Raw genomic sequence first — 15,889 nt, 5'->3', positions numbered from 1 at the left:
CCTAAATTCCACAGAGATCAGCAACTTAGAAGGTGACATTCTTTCAGACTTGAATATTATTATATTGTACCTATACGTTTTATCTTTCTATAAAATAGACAGTTTGCTTGCTTTCCTGGTGCTTCGGCCTTTTATTTTGAAAAACACCCCTTTCCGAAGATCGTCCTAAAAAAATTGTCGCTTACTTCACCGTTATTGATTGGCCCCGCTTATGGCGACGTCCTTAGGCTCGAATACATACAATAGGCAGAATTGGGAAGATTCGGTATGTTGTAATGGTTTCGTTATTATTCTTTCGAGTTTGATATGAAATTCGTTGCTGGTGTAGATTGCCTCCGCATTTCGCTTGGTGGACTCAATATTTGAAAATCAGACTTAATGCCTGTTTAGCTGGCTACTTAGCCATCTTGTTAGCTAGCTTAGTAGCTACCTAGCATAGCTAACGATAGAAATGTAACTCCCACAGAAGTACGTTATCTAGAATAATATTTGCTAAAATTTAGCTAAACAGCTGTGTAGCTACGCAAAAAAAATCACTGTAAATTCAAGTAGCTAAGGGTTTTCGTTAAGAGGTAAATTAGCTAGCTAGCTAACCAATGTTGGCTGACTGATGTTTGGTTGACAACACCTCCGTAGAGTTAGCTTTTCGCGATGGAGTGTTAACCTAGCTAGATCTACAGAGGGATTCTTATGTGTCGTAAAGTAACGGTCAGTGATGTAAGCTAAGACCTGTATGTCTACACCCTCTCTGCACTAGTCACTGAGATGCGTTGCTAAACCATCCAACACCCCCAGGTTATGCTCCCAGAGTTTACCATGTAGTAAGCAGTAAGAAACCCCAAAACTTAGCCCTGCGAATCGAAGGTTATTTCTCTCCTGTCAGGTTCCTTTGTTTATCCTGAATTCTGGGCCTTGGTTTGAGGGACGGTGGTTAAACTGAACACATTTGCATTATTTTAAGCAGTTATATGTATGTATATGTTGGCTTAAGCTCCCATTATGAAATTTCATATGTAGTTGTGCTCATATGAAACTCATGAAATTTCATTAGAGTTTCTTAAATATAGAGACTTTCTTATACTTGACTAAATGTGTGATATTTTCAGGCTATATTTTAAATGCTCTGTACCATGTTAGGCAGGTCTGTGCTTGCCTGTGAAGTATCTGGTAGTTCATAGATTTGACTTTACATTTCTGCTTTCTGCAGGACTTTCCTATTCTCTGTCAAACATGTCTGGGAGAGAACCCTTACATCCGCATGGTGAGTGTGTTCTGACCAGCAGCCTAATATATATAGAGAATATAATGGGGTCTAACAAAAATGGAGTTGTTTTACTCATAAACACAATTTCACCTGGTACAGATTTAATCGTTTCTGTATTCCTTTTCTTTTCCTAGACAAAAGAGAAGTATGGCAAAGAATGCAAGGTGAGTATAGATGTAAGATGGGGTTGTCTTTGAAAAATTTGTATTTGAGTTGCTTTATAAGCAGGCAACAGGCTCCAGTGGCTTTTAAATTATATATATATATATATATATATATATATATATATATATATATATATATATATATATGTATATAAAAAATAGATGATGTTCTTTAGGGAACATTTTCTGTGTGACTAATAACGTGGGATCTCTCCCCAGATCTGCGCACGGCCATTCACAGTGTTCCGCTGGTGCCCAGGGGTCCGCATGCGCTTTAAGAAGACTGAGGTGTGTCAGACATGCAGCAAGATGAAGAATGTGTGTCAGACCTGCCTGCTGGATCTGGAGTACGGTGCGTTTCTTGACTGCTCGGTGGTTTTGTTTTTTTTGGTTTTTTTTCTGGTCTCGTTTAGGTGCTGTGATGTTGACTTTCAGACAGTGTGGCAGTCACTAAATATGCAGTTTCTGTTATTTTAAGTTAATGCAGTGGTTTGTGTATCTAATATTTCACTGTGGAGTTGAATCTGAGTAGTTCAGTGTAGCATGGACTGGAAGTTGATTGGGTCAATGTAGAGTTGATTCGAAGCTGATTGGTTCACTGTGCAGTGGACTCGAAGCTGATTGGTTCACTGTGCAGTGGCGAGGAAAACAACTTGTTCTTTGCACCCAAAAAACTCTCTTCACCGAGAGTTTTGTGCTCTAACATTTGTCTTGTATTTTCAGCAATATCTGCTGAAGTAAGTAAGTAAGTAAGTAAGTAAGTAAGCTTTGTTTGAAAACACTTGTGTCTGACTTCCAAGAGTCCAAGGAATGATTCCTTTATGGTGGTGATGCAAATTCAGTGATCTGCCACATGTAGAGTGTATGATTCATGCAGATCCCTTCTTCTCTGCTTCAATTCCCAGGTCTTCCCATCCAGGTGAGGGATACTGGGCTGTCGATCAAGGACGATGTGCCAAAATCGGACGTGAACAAGGAATATTACACACAGAACATGGAGAGAGAGGTTAGTGGTGGTTTCTGTGCTTGGGAATTTGCCACACTGCTCTGGTCATGCTACGAATTCACAAAACACAAGAATTCAGAAAACAGTAACCAGATGTTCACACTTCTCGTCATGTTTATTTATGTTGTATGTTTATCTGATGATTTCAACCGACTCCATCTGGCTGTCAGTCTGTTGTATATTTAACCTCTGATCTTTTTTGGTAGAATTCTGTGTGCACTTGACACCAAAGGGTATTTTAAATACCCAGGTTGTTTGGGAATCCGGCTGCTGTGAGCCAAAATGATCATAATGTAGTTTGGTTGCTTCTTGGCACATTTTGTGCTGGAGCACATGGTTAGTGATTAACTCACATAGAACATGTAGTACAAGGCTAATCTCCCTAAGGCCTCACCTGAACAGCCTGGTTACCACTGTCTCAGATCCAGAACTCGGATGGCACACGGCCCGTGGGTTTGCTGGGCAAAGCCCCCAGCTCCAGTGACATGTTACTGAAACTGGCACGCACCACGCCCTACTACAAGAGGAACCGCCCCCACATCTGTTCCTTCTGGGTGAAAGGCGAGTGTAAGCGAGGGGAGGAGTGTCCTTACAGGTGAGTGGGGAAGGTACTCGACTAGTAATCAGAAGGTTGCCTGTTCAAGTCCCACCTATGTTGCAGATTTGCCACAGTTGGGCCCCTGAACAAGACCCTTAACCCTCAGTTACTCAGGTTGTACTCAGTCATAATTGTAAGTCACTTTGGATAAAAGTTTTTAGCTAAATGCTTCCCGTTAACTTGGAGAACATGTCATATCACTGAACAGTTTCCTGGCTGAAAGAGGGAGTCGGTAACTAAAGGAAAAGACACAGGCATCATCGTTAATGAATCCTGATGGTTTGGCATTTCTTTCTCTCTTGAATTACTTTCTTTGCAGTATCACGTAGGAAATAAACTTCCTATCAGGACTGTATTTTTGGCGTTGGTTTGACAGCAGACCCTAACGTTAAGTGCTGGATTGGTTTTTCCCACCTAATATGATTCCTCTTGTTATGCACAGTTAAATTGTGGCTACCTTGCTGTGTTTGATTTATTTAAAGGAAGAATCTTGCATTTGATTTATTTAAAGGAAGAGTCATGAAGTTTGTCAACAGAGACAGTGCATTTCTGGAGTGGTGATGTAATGCCTACAGTGTAACACACGGTGGCGATGTTGAATAAAAGAAAGAACAGTTAGTGTGCTGCTGTTTGCTTGGTTTTCATAACACACCCTGAAGCGCCTCAGTGAGACTGATGGCAATAAAGCAAATGAGAACATTGTGAAAAGTCATTTAAATATTTCCTTCATTTAGCACCAGTAGGGGTGCCATGTGAAATAATAGTTTCATCTTTAAATATAATTTAACAGCCACTTTTAATAAATAGATGGTTCTTCAGAAATTGCTGGTGACCATACGACTCATTACTCTTGCTCATGTGTTTCTGGACTGATTTTAGTGTTGCTAGCTGGCACAGTGACAAATACTCATTGAGGCAGATGTGGTGATGTTTGAGAAAAGTAGATCGTAGCAGGTCAGATGCTCCCTTATTAAAGTTTAGCAGGTATTCTCCTTACTCTAGAAGTAAAAGGCCAAGTACTCTTTAACCCTACCACTGAGCTTCAGCCAAACCTGTCATATTACGCATAGTGAGCAGAGCGTCTTGCGTTAAACCCAGTGACACAAGATACTGCCGGCAAATATCCCAGATCCTACGATTACGTGGCCTAGATGACTTAGAGTTGGGGGGTGGGGGGGGTGGATGGGGACTAGGCTGATGTCATGTTGCTTATATCTTTTAATTTCCCATCAGGCACGAGAAGCCCACTGACCCTGACGATCCCCTGGCGGATCAGAACATTAAAGACCGTTACTATGGCATCAACGACCCGGTGGCAGACAAGCTGCTGAAGAGGGCGTCTGCCATGCCCAGGCTGGACCCGCCTGAAGACAAGACCATCACCACCCTCTATATAGGGGGTTTAGGAGAGAACGTTACAGACTCAGAGCTCAGGTGCTAAGAGATGGACCAAGAATAATAAGAATACTTACTGTGCCACTGTCACAGAAGGGGTGTGTGTGAATACAAGGCTAGGTTTGTTTTACACGTCTAACACGCATGCCAAGTTAAGTGGTGGAGTTCCTCTTAGAGGACTGTTAACAGCAGTGCAGGTGCGTGCTTGTTGGAGCTGTGGCGGAGGTGACCTTACACTGTCCCCGTTTGCTTCCTGTGTGCCTGCAGGAACCATTTCTACCAGTTTGGGGAGATTCGCACCATCACGCTGGTGCAGAGGCAGCAGTGTGCGTTTATTCAGTTTGCCACGCGGCCGGCGGCTGAGCTTGCCGCAGAGAAGTCCTTCAACAAGCTCATCGTCAACGGGCGCCGCCTCACTGTCAAGTGGGGCCGCTCGCAAGCCGCCAAGGGCAAAGAGCCCAAGGACGGCTACAGCGAGATGGGCACGAGGTTGGAGCCTGTTCCTGGCCTGCCTGCAGGTGTGTGTGTGTGTGCATATGTGTGTTCCTACATGTGTAGGTGGGTATGTGCATGTGGACATTATGGGCGTGTCTATAGCCTAATATGATAATTCTCTTTCTTTATGTGCACGTGTGTGCATGGCAGCTCTGCCCCCACCGCCAGTTTTGGAGGAGGAGTCTACAGCTAACTACTTTAACCTGGACCCCAGCAGTTCCCCTGCAGTGCTGAATCTGAGCCTGCCACCTCCGCCCGGCCTCCCCAACCCCCCACCCCCAGGTACACGTACACACACACACACACACACACACACACACACACACACACACACTGCACTTACTGACTGCATTAATTTGTGTGATTGAAATTGGGCATTACTTAATTCAACAGAACTCCATTTGCCAGCGTAGTTTAAAGTGTTTAATTGCTGCATTAATCAACTATAACTTCAGTGATTTTACTGAGTGCTTCAGTCAGCTGGGTCTGTAGCGGTGTGTCTGTATCTGTGTCTGTCTCTCTGTATCTGAAGTCATTTGTGTGCATGTCTGATTGCAGGGTTTGGCCCACCAATGTTCCATCCCATGGGCCCCCCTCCTCCGCCCCCTATGGGCTTGAGGCCCCCGGGCCACATCCACTACCCATCCCAGGACCCCCAGAGAATGGGCGCTCATGCTGCCACTCGCCATGGAGACTAGAAGCTCCGCCTACCTTGCCTTCTGAGCCAGCGGGCTGTGAGATGGGCATGGTCATTCAGATTGCACCAACTAAGACTGTGTGACTAAGTGATCACTGAGGAAAGGCCAGTAACGTCTAGAGGTGGAATATGAGCAGCGTTACGTCAGAACAGTGTTTACAAGACTTAATAGTTAATTCATATTATTGATTCCTAATTATTCTTGTTGACACCTTCATGCAAGTATAATTATGATCAATGTCTCTTCAGGATCAGGCATATAAATAAACACTTAGTCAAATACTAATCAACTGTTCAGTTTCTTTTAAGAAAAAAGTGAGCTTTTGATACGATCAATATTTTTTTCTTTCTTTCTTTTTTTAAGTCTGTAGATATCCTTACTGCCATTTAGTGTTGTCCAGTCTAAAGCATTTTCAGTGTTTTCCAGTAACAAAAAAAGTTTTCTTATGGTTAAACTACACATGCACTGGTAACCCTGACATTCAAACATTGTTCCCCTTCATGAAAATTCGGACTGCGCACCCATCCGTTTGAGCCGCATGACACTGACCCGTCCCACCCCTGGCACGGTACGTTTTTTTGGTAGCTGTTCTTACATCCATGGTTCCACCAGGGCAATGGTGAACGTCTGGTGAGCTTATCGTGAACAGCGCAGTGCCTGGAGCTCTTCTCACACTTCACACCCAACATCCTTCTGCACGGGTGCCTGCACCAGTCGTCTTAAACGCTGCGATTTCAGTCATGTCTTATAATAATGTACTTTAGTCTGCTAATGCAAAATCAAGATGATACCCTGAAACGTCAGACAACAACTGACATTATGTGTGAAAGGACTGTGTGCTATGCTGGGAAGGGATACAACGTGGTCACTACAGGTTTTAGCAAGCAGCACTGGGGTCAGGTTACATCCATTTCAGTGTTAGTTTTTTCTTTGCTTTGCTGACTTTTTGCAAAACGTTGAACATCACCAACAAAAATGGACCTGACTTTTACTGTGAACTTCTGTTGTCTGGCCAACTTTGCGAACATTAAACATCATCATCATCATCATCATCATAATGTCATAGTGACTTTCAAGATATTTCTGTTAGTTCACTGTACATTATGACTTTCTTAAAACAAATTAATCTCTTTCACTTTGCTAAACAACATTTATCATTTTAGGTTTTAGGCTGTTATTTAACTGTTACAACACCCCTCTGCACGACTATTAACTCTAATGTGAATTCTTCCCTCTACATAAAATATATTCCCAGATTTCAGTTTGAGCCTCTGGTTAGGGGCAATGCTGGAGTCTAAATATACAGCAGCTTTACGAGGACATTGGCCACCTCTGCCCTGCTGTGTGCACCGACGCCTCCCTGTTCGTGACCGAGCGACACCTGGACAGGTGTACGCTGCAGGCTCTCGGCCCCGAGCAAACGGCAGGCAGGTGAGGGGTCTCACAGTTCGGTTGACTCAGGGGTGTATCCGATCCCCCACCCCCGAGGTGCTCTGTTGAAGTTGGGTCGTGTGGCCGTCCCGTCTGTGGGTAGGCCATGTAAGCTTTGGGGCTCCAGGGTTTGGAAGCTGATGGGGGTGGTCACCCTTTTACTGTGTGTGCGCCCACCAAATGGCATTGGAGATCTACGGAAGCAAGGCAGAGAGGGGAGGAGAATAATGACTGTCATTTTAGGTATTCCAGTGTTTTCCAGACAGCTGCAAATGTTTATACCGATTGTCTCTTCTGTGCAGTTTGCTTGTATAATTTCCCTAAATCTATTCCACATCATTCAGTTGTGGTCAGTAAATTAGTTCTTCACCTTATTTGGTGTCATTGATCAAATGTGTGAGGTGTTCTGTCGTGTTGAGCTGAGCGTGTCGTTAGCATGAGTCTTTTCCTTTGGATCAGGTCTTAAAAACAAGCTTACAAACAGCTGATCCTGGAGTTAATCTCTGAGAAGTAATAGTGGAAAATAATTTCCAAGAATTATTCTCCACTAACTCAATTCGGTGATGTAATTTCATTGGCGGGCAATGGCCCTTCCATGTGCTGTTCGGGGGTGTCGTTTCTGTGTTTAAATAGGGCCACCGTCACTAATATCCACGGGGTGGGATGACTTGAAGCCAAACACAGGGTCTGATTTCAGATGAGAAGACATTGTGGAAACATTGTGGACACAACCAACTGTGAGGCTGGTTCCATCCTGATGGATAATTAGGGATGATCATTTGATAGCCCTTAGCTGCCGTGGGTCTGTTTAGAGCAGGTACTCGCCATGCATGGCGTGCCATGGGGCTGAGACCCCAAGCTTACCCTGTAGTCATTTATCTTGGCCCTGTCTGCCTGCCTTTGGCGTTTGTTACCATAGAGAACGCTTACTATAAGCCTTCAGTCATGAAACGATTATTTTAAGAGCTGCTTCTCAATTGTTTCAGATTTTTCAGCCCTACTTGGGTGTGACGCATTTTTCTGGACTCTTGGGACTCTGATGCCAGTCAGTTTCTGTTACCGAGGACATCGTCCCTGCAGTTGTTGTCTCTTAAAGGTCATTGTGGATTTTTTCTTCCTGGTTTCTGGACACTCAAAGCTGTCCAGCTGTTGCCCTTATGTTATACTCTCATATATCAAAACAAGAAAACCTGTCAGACCTGTCAGTGCAATACGGAATTGGCCAGTTGTCTGTGGTTCACTTTTAAGTCGATACACGTGCAGGTCAGATGGATGTGGCAGCCGCATGTCTGAACTTTTCTGCGGGAACACTGCTGTCATCTGGCCTTGTGGGTCAGAGCACTCACCTGTTGAAGCATCTGTAGTTAACAGGCTGGAGTTTCTCTGGCTGTGTGTTCAGAGACGCTGGGATCTCCTCACACTCTCCCAGGGCCTCCCTCCATGGTGAGCAGTAGGATCTGGGAATTACTGTGATGTTGAACTTTTCACGAGGAATTTCTTTCAGAGGACCGGTGTATCCTGTGGGCAAAATGTCACACGCCCACATCATCTGTTAATAAAATGTGTCAAAGTGCACTATAGATTCTACAATGCTGTAGTTCTGGAGGAAACTCCCAGTTCTACTCGCTTAGAAAACGCTTTTTGGGAAAGAGCTAAACTGTTCAGTGTTATAGCACAGTGATATCAACCTAGTAATTCCAAATGGTTTAATTTTCAACAGCGGCCCCATTGAATATTATTAACATTTGGCTGGATGTGAACTTGTAGCACCCGTGTTGTTCAAAAGCTTGTGAGACTGCAGTACCAAAATAAGCAGGTTGCTGAGTGGAGCATTGAGACCTTGGTGCTCGGCTGGGGGCCCAGGCTTTCCTGAGGGGTGAGTAAGCAGGGTCGGCCTGAGCGCTGGGAATAAAGAACTTCTCACTATCCTCCCTCGTGCATACTGCACTGTCTAGCTCATGTTCAGAGGGAGTCGTTCAGGCCCCCACTGGGACCACATATGGTTACGGACACAGACAGAAGAGATGAGAGCTTATTTGGGGGTCTGGAGAGGGACTGGAGGGTCAGTTAACATAGTAATCAGGCTCAAATATCAGGAATGCATCTCTCTCTCTCTCTCTCTCTCTCTCTCTCTCTCTCTCTCTCTCTCTCTCTCTCTCTGTGCGTGAGGTGACTCGTTTGGGGAAAATCAGGGACTCATAATTATAAGGACATAGTTGATAAATATTGATGATGTGTACGAGGCATGCTTAAACATCTTACTCAAAAAAGCACTGTTAGAGTTTATGTGCAGTGTTAGATCATTTAGAATCCACTCATGTCATGAGCTTTTTTTTATTCTTGTTTGAGTTCTTATTAATAGTGATAACATCCTGTTACCAGTGATATTACTGCAGCAGCACAGTGACTCACAGACATCTCTTTATGGACTTATTCCTGTAACCCAAAGAAAAAAACTGAACCACGGCACGATGCGTTCAGGCCACTCCTCTCTTATGGATCATCGCTTCGTTGTTTGAGCAATCTTAATTGAGCTGGGGCTAAACGTAATTTGGTCTTATGGATCCTCAGGGACTAAAGTAACATTGAAAGAATCCTTCACTCAAAGCACACGTCATTAATACTAAATCACGAGGACTATTAGGAAGCAGTTCTGTAAAAGTCTCATGTCAGCCAGCCCCCATCCCCTCTCCTTCGGTGTTAGAGGTTAGCATTGAGCGTTTTTAGGAGCAGCAGCTTTGTAGCACTGATCCATGGCTGTACCTGCAGCAAGGACACCTGGGCTGCCTTTCATAGCCACATTTTTCTTCAGAGTGGTGACCGGGCTGCGTTTACCAGGTACGAGGCATGACAGGTTCTCCTTCCCTCCCTGCACAGGGGCTGCAGAATGGCCCTGGTTGTGATCCAGGTTGTCCTTAAGGAGAGGGGAAGAAAATAAAATAATAAAATAAAATTATATATAGTTTGAATAACAAATTCAAAAAATTACTATTATTACAATCCAGGCTGGATTTTTATCTTATTTTACTTCAGTTTTTCACTTGCTTGGTTTATCACCAGTTTGTTTTTCTTATTATATCAGTGTAAGCCAAGCATCATACACAATGCTGTTGAGTTCACATGAAATGCCATCTCAGAAGCCAGAATGCTATTTTGGTGTTTTGTAATATCCGTGCGTTTCTCTCTTGTACTACCTCTAACCCACAGCCAGTTCCTGTTTATAGAACAGCTTTTGAATGTGTTTAAACACTACACGTCCCCACATCACAGCATCTTTACACACAGGCATGTGGCATAAATCCTGGTGATGTTCTGAGCAGGGGTTTGGACAAGGAGACGCATCACTCTCACAAGCATGTTTCCTCTGCCTGTCTTTTGTCATGTAGTACGGTTGCGTGTACTATGCAGTTGTGCTCCTGGATTCTTTCACCTGTTCATTAGGTGAGCCAGACTTATTCAGCTGGAATGGACAGAGAGTAACACCATGCTCAACTCCAGGTGATGCGTTATGGTTTAACTGAAAGCTAGAGTAATCTGTCCCAAAATGTGTTTACCAATACCAAATTTAAAATTAAACAGTTTAGCTAAAATCACATTTATACTGATTACATTTTAAATGGATTTTTCTGCAAATGTTTTTTTTTTTTTTTTTTACTTACATGCAAGCATTGCTAACATGTAATGGAAGTGTATTATAACAGTACGGACTTGTACTGAACTGGCTTAACTGTTTAACCTTTTAAGGCACTGTTTTGTTTTTTCTCACTCTTTCAGTGCAAAGGTCAGGTCAATGCAGATGACTCATGCCTTTGCATCTTTATGAAGTACAAATGATATAATGTAGTTATTCACTACACTTCTACAGGTAGAGAACACATGTAGGTCCTCATTTATCTAACATATTTTACACTAGGTGACATTTACTGTTCTTTAGTTGACTTTAAGCTTCAATCTTCAACTTCTCTGATATGGCAGGATTTGATCCAGTGAAGAATGTTGTCTTACGTATGAGACAGTGGAGGTGTCAGCTGTATTCTCCACTGTGAATCTGTCCACCCTCCTCTGCCTCTCCTGGAACATTCTGGAACCTCTGTTGGACGTCAGGTTCAGCTCCTCCATCATCACGTCCTTCGGCACGCTGACTTTCTTTCCCAGATTTAGCCCCTCTGAAACACAAACGCACTCTTTGATAGTTTGATAATTAAATTTGCCAGCAGTGCGGATCTACTGTATGTATTTTGATTTTGTAGATTAGGTATTTTACTGGGGAAAAGGACAACAAAAACGTGTTTAGGCCGCTCAGACAATTCTGCTTCTAAACAGAGGCTTACCGTGACGAGCTTTAGGCGATGCAATAACCAGACTAATGCTATCAGAGACAGAAGGCATCCTAATACTCAATGCTTTCACGATTGGAAGCTAACGTTAATTTTAACGCTGTGCTGGACGGACAAAAACGTTCTCTGAAAGACATTGCTTTAAATTATCTTTTTTTGCTAGCTGAAGAGAAAGTTCACGTGAAGTCTCGCAACTTTGCGATAACTCGAGCGGGATAACTGGCGCGTGCAGGTAAACCTGTTGCTTCGGAATCAGATTTAGCTGATCTCGAGGCGCTGTACGTGCCAAACCCACACACAGCTGACGTCACTGGGTAAAAACGCAAACAAACGCAGAAATGGAAGGAATGCTTCCTTGGGAATGTTGGACGTACGGCTGGGCATCTCTGTTTACGTCGTGGCACAGAACTGAGCTTTCCCTGCTCATGTGACCTTAGAGGACTCTTCTGATCTCAACTCTGCTGCTGTCCGTCAGGGAAGCACCGTCGGTAATGCGCTCCTACTCACCGAGTGAGAATCAGTAAATCGTAAATATATGAATCCGTATGTTAATATAATTGCATGCGTTCTTCGCTAAAACAAAAGAAAGCATCTGTTTAATTTTGAATATGGTCTTTTGTTTATTTGTGTTTCTCACCTCCTCGAGCCTCCCTGCAGAGCGCTCGTGCCTGCTGCTGCCGCTGTCTGGTGAGGCTGCTGTGTGTGGTCTGCATCCTCCCCTCTGTGTACACACATAATACAGTACATTAGCACAAATATTATTTTTCAGCCGCAAGGACTAAAACACATATTTCTGTTCTGCAGTACCTTATCATGTGGCAGGTGCATTGTCATGCTCATATATTGCGTAATGAAATAATGCTCGCGGTTCTTCAATTACATCGGTTACCTCAAAGGTACATTTTCAGTACTGTGATTTTTATTTGTTGCTGTGTTAATTATTTGTTATACATTATTTGATAGACACTCATATCCACAGCCAGGCACATATTTATCAGTGTGACAGTATGCATGGTTTTTGGAACTCGAACCCATGACTTTGCTGTTATTGCCCCCGTGCTCTGCTGTACTAGGCTGTAATCTAGACCAAAGCTAACGCTAATACATGCTAACCGAACTGCAAAATCATGTTTTCATTTTGATGTCCGGGTTATTTGTGGTCTGTTGAGCCGAACAGTATCTTTTGTTCTGTTTCTCTCTGACAGGTACACTTTATATGCAAGGACAGATTGTCATGATGGAAAGAGCGCACATTACAGAAGGAACAGATGCTCAAAGCCGTTCACACCAAACACCTGTCATCAGCTGTCCTGGCGATGAGGACCCCACCACACACATTCACACACACGCACCTGCAACACACCTGCTCCTTCAGCTGTGGTTGGGAGAGTCATTTTATCTTACCTGTGTGTGTGTGCAGGGTACCGGCGAGAGCTCAGTTCTGCTGCAGAGACTGTTGGTACAGACTCAGTTTTGACTCCTGGCCTGTCGTGCGGGTTACATCACTATGGTAATCTAAGACAAGGCAGCAAAAGGCTATATGGGGTGAGGATTTACACTCGGACCCACCCTAGTATCCACCATATAAAAACCTGATCTTTGCTGTGTGTGTGTGTGTGTGTGTATGTACATGCACGCATACCCATTGGGGAAAGTGCATTTGTGGGGAAGTGTGTGTGTGTGTATATAAGACCAGACAGCTGAGTCTGTCCAGACTGTCATAGTGTGATGTGAGCTGGAGGGTGCTAAACATTTGAGACACACCTCAGGATGCTAGCCAAAGGTTCTTGGGTGTGTGCATGTTTCTGTCTGTCTGTGCAAGGAAAAATACACAAGGATGTGACCTATATGTGGTGATGCACTGAAAGAGGTGACATCAGTTTGGGGTTAGCGTCCTTGATTGAAGGACAGGTCACAGAGCTTTTATTTGTATGCTTGTGTAACTAGTGTGTAATAGATGGGAGTTACATCAACCAGGATGAGTAATCCTCAGCAGGCCTTTCCTAGGTTCGGTGGGAGGGTTTAAACAGCGAAGAGGGAAGGCTGGATTTAACAGACGTATTTAGACAGCAATAGCAACTGTACAATAAAAAAGGGTGCAGAAGAAATAAATTGCTACCCGGGTAGTCTTATCCTTTTGTCCGTGCACGTTTCAGGTTCAGTCCCTTTTAATTGCAGTCTCGCTTACGTTCATACGAGTGTGTACGTGTATGTGTACGCGCTTGTCGATCTCTTTCCTAAGACTCCTGTGGTCTATGGAGCTGGATGGTGCAGGACCAACAGCTTCACAGCTTCACTGGCTCACCATATCTCTCTCGATTACTGGATCTGAATCCGAATTCGAGTCTCCCAAACGAAATCTGTCCCAATAAAAAAAAAAACAACAGTTGGGGCTAAACGCAGTAATGGCTGTATACCACTTAAACAAAGTGTATACCACTTAAGTGGTATACAGCCATTACTGCGTGTGGCCCCAACTGTTTTTTTTTGGGACAGATTTCGTTTGGGAGACTCGAAGTGATAGCTTTGAGGTAAGGGATCTAAGCACTCTTCTGATTCTAACTTTATGCACTTTGCTGTACAACAACACTTTAGCGCACTTACAAAAGAAAAATGCCCAGGGGGAGTCTCTGCACTCTCATCCACGTGGGGAGAAGAAAATGACAACGTGGTGAGGAAAACTTGTAAAAAATCCATCACTCTGAGTCACTGAGTCAAACACAGAACCAATGTGTAGCACAGCAAAACCATCACATAGAGAACTAAATCCTAATTAAACAAAGAGGCATGCTCGGACTGTTGTAGAGCACAGGTACAGTCGGTAAAAGAGCAATGCTTTTTCAATTACTGTGACCCACTTTCTCAGAAATACTTGTCTACAGCGTTCTCCAGGTTATTGTGCTAGATTTCACCAATGTCCACATACAGATCAAACACCCAAGCTAAATAAAACAAGTTTGTTAGTGTGTCAACACATTTACCTAACAAATGATGTACCTTGTTTTCTGACACACTCACAAGTGATGGGAATGTGTAGTGTGATATTGACAGCTTAAAAAAAAATATTTCACTATATTTTTAACATGACACTCTTGCTTCCCTCACATAATTTTTAAAGGTTTAAATATTCTTTCTTTGGCCAGAAACTCTGTACAACACTTAATCTTTATAAAAACCTGATCAATATGGATGCTGAGTCTCTCAGGGATTAAAATTGGCATTCATAGCACATGTCTAGCTAAAACCTAATCGCTCAGGATGTGTTTAGTATTAATATACATGATTTATATCCATCCATGCGGCATTGTGTCAGATCACGTCTCAACACATGTCAGTGCGGAAGCTCTTCCAGATGATAGAAGCTGAGTGCATGTCCACTTCAGCTCATCTCACTGAGGTTCAGTGGACTGTGTTCACATCGATGGCACATGGGCATGTCAGTGAGCTGCCCTTTCTGACAGGAACACAGACACATGCTTTAAAGACCTGGCTTTGTGCTGGGATAGTGTGTGTGTGCGCATTTGAGTGAATAAGTAATGAATTAATACAGACATCCACCAGTATTACCCACATCATTGCTCTAATGTGGCCCCTTACTGGCAATTAATTTTAATGATTTATTGATATACTGTATATTTACTGTCTATTTTTTGAAATCAGTCTACTGCCACAGCAAACAGTTATGTGATTTTGTGCTGGAATATTCATGTGTGTTACAGTAGATGCACATTTGGCTCAGCAGTGCCCCCCACGAGCATCTGAAGTGCAGTCACAGTCACAAACACTTCCTCACACATAATATACTTAACGAAGCACAAGAAGCATAATCATAGATTATATATGTGCTTGCCTCTTGGTTATGGCGTTCCATGTAGGCTCTGCTGCTAGCATCTTGCATCCTGCAAGGATTATACTGGATTGTCTCAGAGGCATCTTTATACAGCCTGCGTCTGGGGTCCTGCCTGGTGTGGTAGATCCCAGCTTGATGACTGGTAGAGTGTGTAGGTGTGGATATATCTGATGACTGGTAGTGTAGGTGTTGATATATCTGATGACTGGTAGTGCAGGTGTCGATATATCTGATGACTGGTAGTGTGTTGGTGTTGATGTATCTGATGACTGGTAGTGCAGGTGTCGATATATCTGATGACTGGTAGTGTGTAGGTGTTGATGTATCTGATGACTGGTAGTGTGTAGGTGTTGATATACCTGATGACTGGTAGTGTGTAGGTGTTGATATACCTGATGACTGGTAGTGTGTAGGTGTTGATATATCTGATGACTGGTAGTGTGTAGGTGTTGATATATCTGATGACTGGTCGAGTGTGTGTAGGTGTTGATATATCTGATGACTGGTCGAGTGTGTGTAGGTGTTGATATATCTGATGACTGGTCGAGTGTGTGTAGGTGTTGATATATCTGATGACTGGTCGAGTGTGTGTAGGTGTTGATATATCTGATGACTGGTCGAGTGTGTGTAGGTGTTGATATATCTGATGAC

At 43.4% G+C, this 15,889-nt stretch overlaps 2 protein-coding genes and 1 long non-coding RNA gene across 12 annotated transcripts in view; 2 read left to right on the top strand and 1 right to left on the bottom strand.

Moving 5' to 3' along the window:
- Positions 1-152: 152 nt before the first annotated feature.
- LOC113581737 (pre-mRNA-splicing factor RBM22-like) lies at positions 153-5,905 on the top strand. The gene is made up of 10 exons (XM_027017091.3): positions 153-265; positions 1,208-1,261; positions 1,399-1,428; positions 1,648-1,780; positions 2,334-2,434; positions 2,857-3,029; positions 4,266-4,466; positions 4,695-4,945; positions 5,073-5,204; positions 5,481-5,905. The coding sequence occupies exons 1-10, from the start codon at positions 212-214 to the stop codon at positions 5,618-5,620; spliced, it is 1,269 nt and encodes a 422-aa protein (XP_026872892.1). The 5' UTR covers positions 153-211; the 3' UTR covers positions 5,621-5,905.
- A 687-nt stretch (positions 5,906-6,592) lies between these two features.
- Positions 6,593-12,850, bottom strand: myoz3a (myozenin 3a). Its single transcript, XM_027017092.3, has 6 exons — positions 12,793-12,850; positions 12,026-12,109; positions 11,057-11,217; positions 9,815-9,965; positions 8,398-8,569; positions 6,593-7,245 (listed from the first exon to the last, which is right to left on the bottom strand). Exons 2-6 carry the CDS (start codon positions 12,099-12,101, stop codon positions 7,062-7,064), a joined length of 744 nt encoding a protein of 247 aa, XP_026872893.3. The 5' UTR covers positions 12,102-12,109; positions 12,793-12,850; the 3' UTR covers positions 6,593-7,061.
- The window catches only part of LOC113581739 (uncharacterized), an 11,911-nt gene continuing 6,406 nt past the window's right edge, over positions 10,385-15,889 (top strand). For 5 of the 10 annotated variants that reach the window (XR_014123317.1, XR_014123320.1, XR_014123310.1 and 2 more), the window contains exons 1-3: positions 10,409-10,549; positions 10,826-10,929; positions 11,027-12,933. This is a non-coding gene — a long non-coding RNA (uncharacterized LOC113581739). Of the gene's footprint in view, positions 10,550-10,825; positions 10,930-11,026; positions 12,934-15,889 lie in introns of all 10 variants that reach the window. The other 5 variants (XR_014123319.1, XR_014123314.1, XR_014123316.1 and 2 more) reach the window with 5 other exon arrangements.

This window comes from Electrophorus electricus, chromosome 4 (genome assembly GCF_041902795.1).
Source record: "Electrophorus electricus isolate QZ-2024a chromosome 4, ASM4190279v1, whole genome shotgun sequence".
Lineage (NCBI taxonomy): Eukaryota > Metazoa > Chordata > Actinopteri > Gymnotiformes > Gymnotidae > Electrophorus > Electrophorus electricus.
Note: the sequence above shows the minus strand (reverse complement) of the source record. Positions and strands in the feature narration are given on the sequence as shown.

Coding starts and splice junctions, on each gene's coding strand:
- LOC113581737 (XM_027017091.3), top strand. CDS start 212: ATGGCGACGTCCTTAGGCTCGAATACATACAATAGGCAGAATTGGGAA. Junction 3,030..4,265: donor GGGGAGGAGTGTCCTTACAG/GTGAGTGGGGAA, acceptor ATTTCCCATCAG/GCACGAGAAGCCCACTGACC. Junction 5,205..5,480: donor CCCCAACCCCCCACCCCCAG/GTACACGTACAC, acceptor GTCTGATTGCAG/GGTTTGGCCCACCAATGTTC.
- myoz3a (XM_027017092.3), bottom strand. CDS start 12,101: ATGCAGACCACACACAGCAGCCTCACCAGACAGCGGCAGCAGCAGGCA. Junction 11,218..12,025: donor CTGCAGGGAGGCTCGAGGAG/GTGAGAAACACA, acceptor TTTGTGTTTCAG/AGGGGCTAAATCTGGGAAAG. Junction 9,966..11,056: donor ACACCTCCACTGTCTCATAC/GTAAGACAACAT, acceptor CCTCTCCTTAAG/GACAACCTGGATCACAACCA.